Source organism: Haliaeetus leucocephalus, unplaced genomic scaffold (assembly GCF_000737465.1).
Source record: "Haliaeetus leucocephalus isolate CR32 unplaced genomic scaffold, Haliaeetus_leucocephalus-4.0 Scaffold199, whole genome shotgun sequence".
NCBI lineage: Eukaryota > Metazoa > Chordata > Aves > Accipitriformes > Accipitridae > Haliaeetus > Haliaeetus leucocephalus.
Genome location: NW_010972635.1, coordinates 169,780 through 184,557, shown reverse-complemented (window position 1 = coordinate 184,557; position 14,778 = coordinate 169,780). Strand labels below are relative to the sequence as shown.

Here is a 14,778-nt window from a genome sequence, read left to right as displayed (position 1 = left end):
AGATAGCAGTACTACAGATCCCAGGAAAAAAAAGTCTCTAAAGAGGCCACAGTTGAAGCGCATAAAGGCAAATCAAAGTTAACACTCTTTTCCAAGAAGCATGTCCTTTACTATTTAAGTGCGGATTCTGCTCTATCAAGAATGTTACATGTTTTTTGGCTTCCATACTCACTTTTCTCTATCTGTTTTGTAGATCCGTGCAATCTCAGGCACTAAAGGATCATCTGGATTGGGATCACACAACAGAGAACAGATGGACAAAAGTACTAGAGAGAGAAAAAAAGATACTGAATTAGAGTTTAAGTGCAGCTGAAGACACCTGGAGAAGTCAGCCCATGCACTTGCTTCCCCTCTAGCCATTAGTATTAGCAAGATTTTCTTTTAAATGCCAAGGAGCAGTAACCCCACGTACTTCAGCCAAGGGATTCTGAACAAAAATCCTTACCATTTAACTACACAACTTTGCGTGACCACAAGTTTTTAAATATCACCACAACAGGTAACCTCCTGGATAGGTGTATCTAACTACAGCCTTAACTCACAAGGCACGAGTGTTCTATGTGAAACCGTACCTGAAGGACTTCTCAGAAAACAGCCTTGCTTTTGCACTTGAAATTCAGCTTTTCCCTAAACCAGACAACCTCATTGTTAATAATTTGCAGAAGCACTAATCACAAGTCAAACAGCAGACAGGTCCAACTGAGATGAAGGAAGCATGAGCTGCTTACAGCTACTTGAGAACTGCTTAAGAAAAAATTGCTAGTCTTGCAGAGAATTAAGATGCTTTATCCAATTATTTTCTAAACATAAGGAAGCTGGAGATAGATTAATTGTAGAATAGTATTCAAAATGAATCGAGAGAGTGTAGCTTACTGCACTCATACCAACCACAAAGCCCTGAACTTTAAAGTTTCACTATAAATATATGCTGTATATATCCCAGAAACCACATCCCGCTCATATGATGCCACTCAGCATAGCGTCAACCTTCATCCATATAAGGAGTCTGGAGACAGCCTGCAAAGCTACAAATAGCACGTGCACATTCCTACATTCACACCAAAGTAGAAGAGATGAGAAGGCAGTAAGTTATAAGCAAAGCATATTGGGACAACACTACATGAGGCATGTCAGGGACATCTTGCCCCCGCCTAAGAAATGCCAAACATTCCTTTGTATTGCTTTCTCTCAGCCTGTTTTAATCAAACAGTGCCACTCCGTATGTCCCTTCACCAATAGCAGCAACAGCAGAGTCACAGTGCATCCCCCAAACAAGTTGGAGATGACAGCAGTTAGAAGTCTGAAGGCACTAAACACAAATCTGTTCAAACTTCCATCGGTTGGTACTGTGCTGTGGAGCAGGAGGCAGAGCTACCATGCTGAAAGATATCAGCTGAAAATGAAAGAGAACAGCATGCATTCCATAACTCTCTTGTTGTTTTGAACACAGGTTAAAACAGAGGCCACAAAACAAAGAACAACTAGATGCAGCTAGAGAGAAGGGGGAAAGCAGGTGTGAAATCCACTGGAACTGGAAGAAAATTTTTTGAAGTGGGACAAAAGTAAAAGCTTCACTAGGTCTTAACTGAGCTAGCTGCTCAGTGATTAGAGCACCAAGAACCCAGAAACCCAGTTAGTTCACTTTTCCTACATATTTCTGTAGGCCCTTCACTAATGAATTATCAATTTCAAGTTAAAAAGCTTCTAGAACAAGTTTAGTAAAAAACTGTTCTTGATTTAAGTGAACACATTTCTTCTACAATAAAGAACAACCTCTTCCTCCTTTTCCTGATTTTCTACTGTACACTTGTGAAAGAGTTAAGAGCTTAATTATTCTCTACCATCAACTGACACTTGGACCATTTATTCAACTACCTCTCAGAATACAGCTTCAGAGTAGGAAAACTTTTAATTTTGTGCTGGAGGCACATAGAAGCCACTAGTCCTGAACTGCTGCCCCTTAGCAAGGGACACAGCATGTTTAGTACCTGTGGCGCTCTCCATCAGCTTCAGCGCTGTTTTTTCCGCCCCACGTACACGGAGTAAAACTCAGTGTTCAATAATGGGAATCTCTCTGCCACCTTACACCCACCTGCTGCCAGTCAGTTCAGCTTCAAAACACAGTCATTTCTCCAGCTATTTTCCAGTAGCTCACTTTGTATCTGTCAGACTCCACTGCTCTAGTCATTGAAGTTTTTGCAGCTGGTAGGATGAGTAAAACAGCTAACATCTGTCCCCCCCCGCCTTTAACAAAAGCTGCAGGAAATCCAATCAAAGTTTTCTGGTCAACTATTACAACTGCTCCCTCAGGTTTTATCTTACCACAGTCCTTTAATAACCAAGGACTTTTCTGAACAAGATGGCTCACCCTTCATCAGCAGGACCATGTTGCAAGTCTGTCCAGTCCTCTCTGTCTACCTTCTTCAACCACCATAACACCCCTTTCCCCAACGCTCATTGTATTTGGTGGAAGTTCCTGCCTGCATACCTCACATCAGCCTCGCAAAACGCCCCCCGCCACTGGTGCTCTAAGCACCAGACCAGGCAAAGGTGGTGTTCAGCTGTTGGTCAGCATGGGCACCAGGATAACCAGGGTGTTGCTTTGTGACCTCCAGAGCAACAGCAGTCCAACAGACTGACATTGCCCCACTAGTCAGTTTTGTCTGGCAAAATGCAACTCTGCCTTGAACAGCACCTCCTTTGCTGAAAGGAAAGTCAGAGTTATCCCATCCCAGTCTAGGAGTTTTAGTTCTTGGTTTACAGGCTATCAACCCAAGTGTACCATAGCTACTTGCTGGCCATTAAAAAAAAAATCCCACACTGCTAATACTCTTTACTAAAATGGGCTGTGGTTTGTTAGAACTCAGTCAGTAGCTAAATGCTTCCCACGATGAATTCTTTCAATCTAGTCACTTCAGAAAACATTTCTAGATTTCATTCCTCAGCAGTTCACTTATTTTATAGGAAGCATCACTCCAAAAACATTGAATAAAAATGGACACAATTATTTGGCTTCAAGCTGCACTGCCACATTCAGCTGCTTTGTTTTATTTTTGTAAGCCTTCATTAATCAAAACTATTCTCCATTATGCTTGCTCTTGCTGGTAGCTTCACATCTTTCCCTTTTTATCTCTATAGCCTCAACAAGAAAAACATCTTTAACTGCATTATCTAAACTGGTTTAATTTTAATACCCTGCTGAACCCAGCTATTTGTCCAAATAAACTCAGGACGTTTCTCTCAAGTTTTTCTACCAGAACACTACATATACACACGTTTTAGACCAAACAACATAAGCAGCTTCCAGACCGCTAGGAAAAACCCCTTGGAAAAAGGTACCTTCTCACAAAGTTTAAGGAGCCAAGTGCAAAAGGAAAGAGGAGGTAATCCTTAAAAATGTCAGTTGTGTATAGGAGTTCTTTGAAGCACCAGAGTAACTAATTAAACCAGCACTGTGGAACAGAGAATCACCAGACCACCTTCTGCAATCAAGTATTATTGCAATGAACTTCATAGCAAAGCCTTCACCTTTACTAGTCAAATGACTACAACATTAGCAGAAGACAATTAGAAAATAATCCACAAAAGTCAAGTTTTGTAACCACAGAACCAGGCTGAATAATTACACAAGACAGTAAGTGACTTGTTTTACACCTTGTCCTATTCATCCTGCACAACCACAGGCAAAGCTGCTCTAGTGGTATCAGTTTGACAGCATGCTTTCTCAAGTCTTTCAATGAAAGAGATATAGCAGTATAAGTGTGCACTCTTCAGAATTTAAGTATGGATTTTTGTCAGTAATAGCGAAATAGATAAATTTTACTTCCCGTTAATTCAAGGGGTTCAAGTACAGAGTTATTTCTCATCTCTTTATTCTGTCAGAGCAGTCCAGTCTGTAGCAAAACATTAAGCAACTTAAAACATCATTGGTTTAAAGCTCCCTTTCATTCAAAAATTGGTTTATTTCACCAACCATGCAGCCTGCTTAACTCCAATACTTCAGCTGTGACCCCCATTTATCTACTGCAGACAACAAACACAACTTATCCTTTAGTGGGCTTCCTAATGCTATGGACTAGCACAGACCAAGTACTTCACAACAACCAAGGAACTGTGAGAACCAAAGTAATCAAGTAGAAAGACTGCTAACAAAGTGTTTCTAAAAAAGTAATAGACTTAGCTTCCCCATAGAGTAGTGATACAAATGCAGTCTCATCAAGCAGAATGATCACTTAACACTTAATATTAAGAATGCTCCAGCAACGTGCTCTTTGAGGCACAATGAGGTCTACCAGCATAATGCAGCACAACTGATCCAAGTCTCCACTGCAAGACTTCCCTTTACAGGCTACATAACACTCCAAAATTCAAGGACAATCTTTCTCAAGGCAGCTCCTCTGTGCAGAGAACCATGCCATTTACAGCTTGTCAAAAAGTTTAGCTACAGTTTACCACTGGATGATCCACCTCATCTTCTCAACAGCCTTCCATGCTATGCTCTTACACCACGAAGAGTAGTCTGCCATTTCTGATGAGCAATTTTGTCTTCCTGGTTCTGCCACACCTCAGACAATGTGCAAGTAGATGCAAATTCAATATGTAAACTCCATGGCTGAGTTTCTTCTGCTATGAAACAGCTCAATCATTAGTCAGGACAATCCATGAAGTCAGCTCTCCACAGATCCTTTCAGCACTAGCCAAATGAGCAATATGGAAAACAATTTAAACCCCCATCTGTCTGCTGGAACATCTATTGGCCCATACAAATCTAAGATGCATGTCAAAGCTCCTGGAATTCAGAGAAGAGACTCTTTTAAAAGCCATAAGACTCCAGCTCCAGGTGGAGGGAGTAAGCTCCACAGCCAGAAGACAGACATCTTTCCTAAAGTGTCAACAGTGGAAGGAAGTCAAAGGTGCCTAGCAATTTATACAGTGCAATTAGTTTCTCTTGAAGTCAGTGATGACTTTATAACCAAGTGCATCATGCAGCTATGACACACCCTCCTACGTCCACAGCATGTAGCTGCAGCTGAAAGTGGTCTTTAGGAACCAGGAGCAGCTGTGTATGAGGCACAGTGTTTAACACACCTTTGTACACATTGTGTTCATGTCCAAGTCAATTGGGCTAAGCTGATTTCTACAGAAGCTCAGTCCAGGTCATCACTGAAAAACTGTTTAAGCCTTGTTAGGGCATGACATAAGACCCAAAAGCTACACCGTCTAGTTTCTTTAGATATCAGCACTAGAAAGGCAAATATCAGTTCTGCCCTATCACCCTGTACTGAGAGAGCGATCCCAGTTAATCAAGAAGCATAGATGCTTTTCATGTAGAAGCCTAAGACATGACAGGCAAGGCACAGACTTCCAAAAGATCGCCAAAAGCAGCTGATTATTTTCTCCACTTTCTCAATGCAGAAGTCATCTTTCAAATGCAAAACTCAAATCATACACTTTGTTTGCAAAGCCCGAATGAGTCTAATATCCATCACTTTCAGCTGTCCCCTTAACATGGGGTACTAGGCACTATAGATACTACTATTTAAGTCTAGCTGGAATTGCAAACAAAACTTGCTCCAGTAAAGCACTCATCTATGGGACACTTTAGGATAAGGAAAAGCAACTGAGGAGCAATAGAGTCTCCAGCTGATTCACAGCAGGGAGATAAAAAGCAAGCATCAATTCTTCTAAGGTAATAAGCTACCCAGAAGAAACATCTTAACTGGTGCATTCTGATTCAACAGCGGTTTGGTGCAGTTACTGCTCTCCAAAGATGAGCCAATTTAGAATTCACCTAGGAGTAAAGGGTTTTCTTGGGCACCAAGCAGCTTAGGTCAAAAACAGATCATGAGTGAAAGCCTTAGCTCTCTCCTTGAAGGTCCCTGCTATCTTCACTTTTATTAAAGGCAAAGAGCAAATCATTAAATCAGTAGAATGAGAGGAACAGTAAGTTGCCTTTTATTAAAAGAAGTTACTCCTGTAGGCTCAACTCCTGCATGGGGCAAAAGGCCTCAGCAGAACCCAAGCCAGTCTTCTCCCACCAAAGGAAGCCCATCTCTAAGCAAGCATAGAGACTGCATCAATAAAAAATTTGTTAGAAGTACCAAGAAGGTGATGAGACAGTTACTTCATATGCCAGGTTGTCAGGATAGCAGAATGATACTTACGCAGCTATCCATCCTGGCTGAAGTCACACAGCAGTCTCAAGATCACCATGTAATCAAAAAGCTCGTGCACTGACATGAAGCAGTCAGATAAAACAAGGAAGTACAATTCTTGGACACCATGCCAGTATCTTGAGTAATGGAAGCAGCCCATCCTGTCTGCTCTGCCCCCAGTGAATGACAAATATTATGCCTGTAAGTTCTTTCTATGGAAAGCAATTTGTCACCCTCCTAGAGACCAGGCCACAGGCTCCGACAGTGCTGTGCTTTTTGATCCAGTAAAAGTTTCTGAATGTGAAAGCAACAAAGTTTGCCAGCTCACATCTAATTCAGCCTGGTACTCTGGGGATTATGAAACATCTCTGCTAGCATAAATTTGAGCTTCGGACACACATGGCTGCTGAGGAATTCTTAATTCCATTTCAGAAGCTTTATCTGGCTGTCCTGCTTCTCACACCAGCTAGGGCTCCTCCTCTGCTAATCATCAGTCTGACAGCCAAAAGCCTCCACATCAAGGTCCACTAATATTTAGACCTCTACTCCTCAAAAATAGGAAGAAATCTGACTCCTGGGAGGAATGTTCACCTATACTACCACTACTTTTGAGTTTCAGGCCCTGGACCCTTGAAAGCTTTGAGGCATACAGTTGTCCAAGTTTTATCAGCACTGACAAACATTAAGCTTGTAACATTAAAACACAACTGAAAACACTACTGTCCAACAAGTTCAAGTGCTAACTACCAAATGACTGGTCTCTTACTGTGAATGGGCAAGATGCATCTGAGTAAAGTAACTCTGGACTCTGCTCGAGTTAAATCCTATTTCTTAACCACAGTCCCATTTCAAACTCTTCCAGCAATCTTACCTAGTCTCACAGGAAGTGTACCTTTAAATCTGAGCAGTTTAAACTTCTTGCTTCCAAGCAACTTGAATTCCTGCTAAGTCAGTTCAACAATTTCTGGTGACAAGAGAAGAAAAGTTAAGTTTTGCCCAGTGTTATCACAGACTGGTTGAGGTTGGAAGGCATCTGTGAAGATAGTCTTGTTCAACCCCCCTGCTCAAGCAGGTCCACCTAGAGCAGGTTGCCCATGACCATGTCCAGATGGCTTGAGTATCTCCAATGTGCGAGACCCCACAACCTCCCAGGGCAACCTGTGTCAGTGCTCAGTATCCTCACAGTAAAAAAAAAAGGGTTTCCTGATGTTCAGAGGGACCCTCCTGTGTTTCAGTTTGTGCCCATTGCCTCTTGTCCTGTCACCGGGCACCACTGAGAAGGGTCTGCCTCTGTCATCTCTGCACCCTCCCTTCAAGTATTTATATATATTGATAAGATCCCCCTAAGCCTCCTCTTCTCCAGGCTGAATAGTCCCAACTACCTCAGCCTATCCTCATAATGGGAGATCCTCCAGTCTCTTCGTCATGTTCATGACCCTTCACTGGACTCTCTCCAGTGCATCCGTGCCTTTCTTGTTCTGGGGAGCCCAGCACTGGACACCTGCTCCAGGTGCAGCCTCACCAGTGCCAAGCAGAGGGAAAGGATCACCTCTTTTGACCTGCCAGCAACACTCCTCCTAGTGCAGCCTTCTTTGCAGCAAGGGCAACATCTGGGAAGCTACGCAAGTAACTACACTGAAGTTGCAAGATACAAGAGAGCTGAAATGCAAGAACTTAGGGTTCTAAGTTTCCCTTAGAACCCTAACTCAGCACAAATGGAGAGACTGATCCATGCTATGTGACAAAGTCACACCTATCCACCAGTTATCTGGGTAAGCATTACAACAGGCAAATTAAAAGCCAAGAGTATGATCAGAAACCAGCTCCATAATTTTGAAAACCATACTGTAAAGATCAGGTTCATTTAGGTTGCTGGGTACTTGGGAATTCCCACCCAGTAAGTCTTAGTAAAGCAATTCTGGAACACCTGTAAGAGCAAAATCACAGAAAATTCACACTGCACTGGGCATGGAAGAGTTTGAACAGCATGAGCTAAACTCTTGAATGAATGAGACTGAAGTTACTCACTGCCACTCACCAGGCAGGGTCTTCCAACACACTTAATATAAGCTCCATGGTTCATTAGTTATAAAACACAATGGGGAGAAGTGGGATGGGACAGAGCAAGTTAGCCTGACCTTTACTGAAGTACTTCAGTTTAGTATTAACTCTTGCACATCCACTTGCTAAATTCAAGAGAAAGTGGGATTTTCCAAAGTGGCTGAGAATATTTATCATCATGTTAAAACACTTCATTCTCCTGTTTAAGGCAACAGGGATTCTTATTTATGCAGACTTTGAGATGACATATTTAATTTAAGCCTACATATTCTGTTTAAGCTTTGGAGTTTAAATTAACCACCTAGGTGTGTTTAAGACTGTATTTTGAGATGATTTATTTTACAATATGTATTCTTTAAGGAATACTTACTGCAGAATTACTAATATAAGCAAGTTGGCTATTCTACTGAGACACTCAGTGTTGTTCTCCCAATTCTTCAGAACCTGTTTTAACAAGTCCAGGAGGGATAAACATTTAGAAAGACAGAGCAAAAACCCAAGATACTAGTCACCTCTACTGTTGTAGCCAAGATCACTTTATCAAGTTGCTTACAGAGGGAGAGAAACTTCCTTATTTATTCAGTGGAAACAAAACTGCTCCAATAGCCCCCACACTCAGGCCTTCGCTATCTTACCTAGCAGAGGGCAAGGGCAGACTCCCAAGTCAGATACTCCAGGTGCCCTCTGGAGCAGCCTACCATCCTCCAGAGCACAAGACGCCACGACCCCTACCTTTACCACTGAACTGGGATGACTAAGTAACACTGACGTTATTTTTCCACAGTCTTTCCACCAAGAAGTGGCACTATAGATTAAAAAGAAGTCAGTGCATACCCCTTCACCTTTCTGCTTGCAGGTTAGGGCGAAAAACATGTTTGTGTACTACACATTAATTGCAACATAACTTCTAGCCCATGCAAGTTGCTGACAATGTTGCCTACCAGATGCCTCAGGAGGAGGAAACTGTGTAGGATAAGCTGTTTCCTAGAAGGACTGTTTCTAGTCTTCCCCAATTTCCCCATCAGTGGAAAGTATAATTTTTTTATAGCTGTGTTCTAGTTATCTGCTCACAAATTTTAAATTCAAACAGTTTGCTCCCAATAGCATCCCCCTTTAAAGGGTGGCACAACTTAGGAAATACTCTAAGAAATCTACACTACAAATACTAAATTGCTGCTTTGGAAGGGAGGTAAGCTTCATGCTGAATAACTTGTTACTCACTTTAAGCTACCTAACCCAACAGCTCTTCTTACTAGCAACACATTTATTCTTTGATAAGGCTAATCAAAGAGTTACTAGAGAGCTGAAATAGCCCCAAAGTCTCTAATGACACAGTTCTAACCAGACTGAAAACAAGATTTCCATCCTAAAAGATTCAAGTTGCCTTTGCAGAATTTATAGCTGTTCAAGATGGGAATGCTTCTTCTAAGTATCAGCTCTCACTTAAGTTGAGGTCTGCTTTCTGACAAGACATCCCTGTTACTTCTGAGGGAAATATTCTGAATTTCTATGAAGTCACCTGTAAGAATTTTTTTGCTGCCTTCAATTCCTTCATGAAATGAGCACCAAAGGAACTCAGACAAGATTGTTTTCTCACAGGTTAGATCTGTACATGTTTTGTGCTATATGCAGGAGAGTTTGTGCATTCATTCATATGAACTCTTCTGCAATGAGTGAAAAATGATCAGCAATATAAAGACACCTAATCTCAAGGAGCATACTTTAAGAGGAAGATGGGGCAATAGATGGGCTAAGTAGCACAGAATGACCACACTGGTCCCATGGCTTACTCTAGCTAAGCCACAAGGATGCAGTTTGAAGAGGGTAAGAAAAAGGAGTTCAAGGCAGAAAACAGAAGGAGATGGAGATGTTAAGAGCATACTGCAACTGTATTTGGGTTGCAAAATTAATGTTACAATATATTTTGTGAGTGATTAAAGCAGACAGCCATTAATAGGCAGCGCACTGATGCCCTTAACTAGCTTCTTAAATTCTTGCCCCATCTTTTTCCAACTGTCTTAATTCCAGTCTACCTTCCAGTATTTCCAAACATATTATCACCCCACTGCCTATACAGTTATTTCAGACTCTCTAAAACAAACAAAAGATACCATGCCACATTACATATTCTTCAACTATAGTATTCTAACCAGTTATACAGCAATTTAATCAAAACATAACAGACATCAGTACATAGTACTTAGTGCTTCTAACAGTAGCCAGTACTTGACTGAAAGCATTTGTAAGGAAAGCTGCATCAACCTGACAATCATTTTCCCTTTACCAACACCATTTCTTCAGTTCCTTCAACTCACAGTGAAGACTTTCAGCTTCGTACACTAGCAAATTCATTTCTGTCAAGAGACAAGTCAAGATACTCTTTTGCCTTTCCAGCTGTTTCTACAAATGCAGAAGCCTTTAGCTGGACAGAGGTGGCAGGAACTTTTGTTGAGTTCAATAAAAGGGAGACAGTTCTGATGTCCAAGGGAGGGGTACCAGGACTGATCTGTCTGAACCAAAAAGTGTCTGGGAACATCACAACATCACAGCTGGAGAAAAGAATTACAGGCAACAGGATAGCCTCATACAGCTGGGACACGATGTGAAGGATGCTGTAATTAAACGTGATAACTGCAGCATTTAATTGCAAAGACAGTGTGAAGCTACAAAACAGAATGGTCAAGACATGATCCATGCACAGAAGAGAACCACAAATATTCCTCAACAGCCATGGCTAGATCTACAAACTGTAGATCTACAGTTCCAATAGCCACAAAAATCAATAAAATTCAAGCCTGGGTCTTCAAGGTGTTTAAAGCCTCCTATTTACATTAAACATCAATACTGTTTTACCAGGCAAAGGATATATTCCAGGGCCCCACAAGCTAACACAGTTCACAGGGACCAAGACTGTTTTGGCTAAAAAAAAAAACCCCAAAACATTAAGATAGTGCAAGCTAGTTAAGTTTTGAAACATGTTTTAATAGTCTGTATCATTGAAAGTTTTGTTAAAAAATTACCAACATGGAGTTCTGATGTTCCCTTGAAAAAGGGACTTTTTTTTTTTTAAGGTGACAAAGAATCAAAGCAGCTTTACTGTTTTTTTAGAAGCCACAGCTACTCCCCTACGTATTTTACTTGGTGTGCATCTTGAACATTGAAATCTTCCATTGTCATATACTAAGTTTAATTTTTTTTTTATTTTTTTTTTTAGTTAAAGTGTTCGGACTCTGAGTTGAGGTGGCAAGACTACGTACTTAGTGTAGTAAGACTTATCTGATCCACTGGCAAAGTTGAACAGTCTCCCTATGGTCACAGGGAAATTGGATGTCCAGAGCACCCTACGCTCATGAATTGGCTGTAAGCTAGATGTAGAGTCACAAAACTGAAGTAGTGACCAGAGAAATGGTTGACAGCAGGAATGTAGCAGTTTTTACATTCTAAATCCAAATCAGTAATTCATTTCAGCACAGTAAAATTAAATGAGCATTGCAGGTACCTTTTGAAATAGTTAGTGCTGGGGACCACTGTGATCGTAGAATATCAAGACAAATGCTGCCATTACTGTTAATATTTGGATGATAGATTCTTGTTGTAAATGCAACCTGCAGAAGAAGGAAAATTTCAGTGTAGGCTCACAAATACACATTACACCACACAGTAATGAATAGATTTATGGTACAAGCCACTCACCTTAGGTGGTTTGAAGGGATAATCTGTTGGGAAGTGAATTGTCAAGAAAAATACTCCACCTTGATAGGGACTGTCATTCTGTTAATGAAAAAGAATCATTGCAGTTTGAGGAGTTATTACAAGATGACTAGTCATGAAAAGCTATGAACATCAACTCTCTCATACTTACTGGTCCCATTATTGTAGCTTGCCAATGGAACACTGAAAAAGAGAAAGATTTACTTCAGTTTGGAGAAGCTCAAGTAATGAACTACTTTCTTCCAGACAAAGCAGCACAGAAAAGTCTATTTTAAAAACAAAGCCTTCTCAAAGGCTGCAGGGAAGCAAGCCAAAGAATTAAACAGAGACAGAGCGAAGTACTCGACACTCCACATTCACTTGGTCCACACTTTGGCATTGCTGTGGTACCACACACATGCCCTGCAAAAAATCCCATTACAATAAAAATCCAGACAGTTACTAGTCAACTTTTCAGACCCAACAAATTTGTGAGTTCAACTTTGTAGTTTCTAATGATGCACCTGAATCAAAGCCCAGTTTCCAATGACTGCCCTCTTAGAGCAAGCTACAGCAAAAGTACAGTATGAACTCCTGCTTTTCTTAGGTAGGATCTCCCCTACACAGATCCTTAGTCAAATGGAGAGTAAGCCTAAGCTTTGTACATACCATATGTAAAGAGGTAACCTAAGCCAGTGGTATCTTGACTGAATGTTTAAGCTTAGTCTCCACAGAGGTCTCAAGATGTCATTCAAGCAGCAGAAAGCAATACAAGTCTTAAGAGAATGCTAGAATGACAGTCTGCTCAATACTTAGGACCAGGATGTGCTAGTACACACTTTAGGTTAAATGGACAAAAATTAAATCTCACTTGTATGCATCTGTCCAAGAGAACATCTTAATCTGGTAATACAGAAGATTCATTAAGAACATCTTTATGCTGCAGAACATAAGGAAAACAATCAAAGCTGTTAATCTGTATGAGGCATATTAGGAAGTTCTTGGGGTTCCTGCATTCTCCAAAGGCTCTAATGCTAGCCTGTGGAAAAAGCACCAGCCTAAAACATTATTTGTGAAACAGTACCGGGGAAGTTTCCCTCTGCATGGATGTCAGCTACATCTCATCTTCAGAACTGGGGAGCAGTACAGAAGACTCCAGTTGTTGCAAGGTAAGTCTTCAAGCCACAGAAGTTGAAACCACCTGCAACTGTATACTTAACTTGCAACTGGTGTCTACAGCTTTCAAGACTACCTGGACCAAAAGTAATTTTGGCCCAGAGTGGCACTACTTGTAATTAAAAACTGCTCATGCTAGTTTAGAACATGTGGTACAGGTATTACAGCTGGGAATGATCTCATACAAGGTAAAAAAGAGTGGGAACAGCCCTGCCAAGGCAAGGGGAGAAGAGTGTTTGGTTAGAGCAGCAGGTTTGTTACAAAGGGTAACACCAACTAGCCTTTTGAGAAACTCTACATTCAGTGCAGAGTCAGGAAATCAAGACAGTGGTTCACATGTTCATATGTGGCGTTCACCCATTTTAAAAGGGTTCAGACAGCTTCACATGAAGTCCATATTGCCTGTAGCAGGACACTGAGAAACCCAGAACAAGAAGACAAAGGGGCAGCAGAAACCCAGCAGTGAAGATTGTGGCTAATCACAGAAAAACCACCAGGAATGTAACAGGCATCAGTAGATGCTGATAAGATTCACTATGACTGCACTGAATACACAGACAGCACTGGACCTTAACCTGTGTACTTCTGCACACTGAAAACAGAAGCTGATGTAACAAACTATTGTCTTACACCCAACAAGAAATCAGAAAGAAAAATGCTTTCACAGTACAAGCTAGAAGGGTGGTTTGGCTGGGTTGGGTTCCTTCCCCCTCTCCCCCCTGCCACAACTCCCACCCCAGACTCAAGGAAAGTGCTTGTTTAACCTAAGCTTTAGAGTCTCACAACACTTGGGACAAGTTTGATGAACTAAAAGATGGATTTGTCATGCAGAGCTTATTTCAACTGATTCTTTACTTTGAAGTCAGCCATTCAAAAAGTTACTTACAAAGTAAAGGGCTTGCTGACTTTCAGTAACTAAGCACAGGTACATGTTTGAAAGTGAACTAAGCCACTGCACAGCACCCTGGAAGTTACTAGTGTAATTCAGTCCCAAGCATATTCCCAAAACAAAGGCCAGAGGTGGTGGAAGAGGGCTAAAACTACTTTACCAAGAGAAAGAAAATCCTGTCCCTACAGTTAACAAGGCAGAAACAGCTCTTCGCTTCCCAAAGTTTATGAACTACAGGGATGAGAAGCTTCTAACTGGGGACAGTTTACATTGGCTGGACTAGCCACAGGATACCACTTTGCAAGCACAGCATGTCCTGATCTCTGAGACATGTCATTCTGACAAGGCAATTGAGGCAAACCTAGAGGCATCTCAGAGAAGGCACCTTTCTGTTGCTGCCACTGCTATCCACTTACATACACCCCAAGTGTTGGTCTCAATAGTGAAAGTCTTTCATTAGAGGTCTTTCAGAAAGGTGGCACAAGGAGAACAATCAAATATTACTTTAAAGCTTTCTGCATTCAGTAGTAACTTTCCATTATAAGCATTCACCAACTTATGTTACCACCTCCTCCACCAGTCAATCTCTATCACCTTTGATAGTCTTTGGAAACTATGAAGTAGTTTATCATGTCACAAATCCCATTTCTTAATTTAATGGAAGAAAAGCCTCAGACTGGCTCTACATCTTAGTAATTTCTCTTCCATGAAACTACAAGCTTCTTTGAAATACTATTTTGAAAGCAGAAATAAGGTGTGAATAACTAGAAGCTTGACACTACTGCTAAAAACCCTCAAAACCAAACA

At 41.1% G+C, this 14,778-nt stretch overlaps 1 protein-coding gene across 6 annotated transcripts in view; it reads right to left on the bottom strand.

Moving 5' to 3' along the window:
* The window catches only part of UBE2D2 (ubiquitin-conjugating enzyme E2D 2), a 51,312-nt gene that overhangs the window by 22,526 nt on the left and 14,008 nt on the right, over nucleotides 1–14,778 (bottom strand). For 5 of the 6 annotated variants that reach the window (XM_010565966.1, XM_010565968.1, XM_010565970.1 and 2 more), the window contains exons 3-6: nucleotides 12,079–12,110; nucleotides 11,910–11,987; nucleotides 11,716–11,821; nucleotides 173–266 (exon numbers count right to left, since the gene is read on the bottom strand). In XM_010565966.1, coding sequence (XP_010564268.1) covers nucleotides 173–266; nucleotides 11,716–11,821; nucleotides 11,910–11,987; nucleotides 12,079–12,110 — 310 coding nt within the window. Of the gene's footprint in view, nucleotides 1–172; nucleotides 267–7,026; nucleotides 7,120–11,715; nucleotides 11,822–11,909; nucleotides 11,988–12,078; nucleotides 12,111–14,778 lie in introns of those variants that run through there. The other variant, XR_774258.1, reaches the window with a different exon arrangement.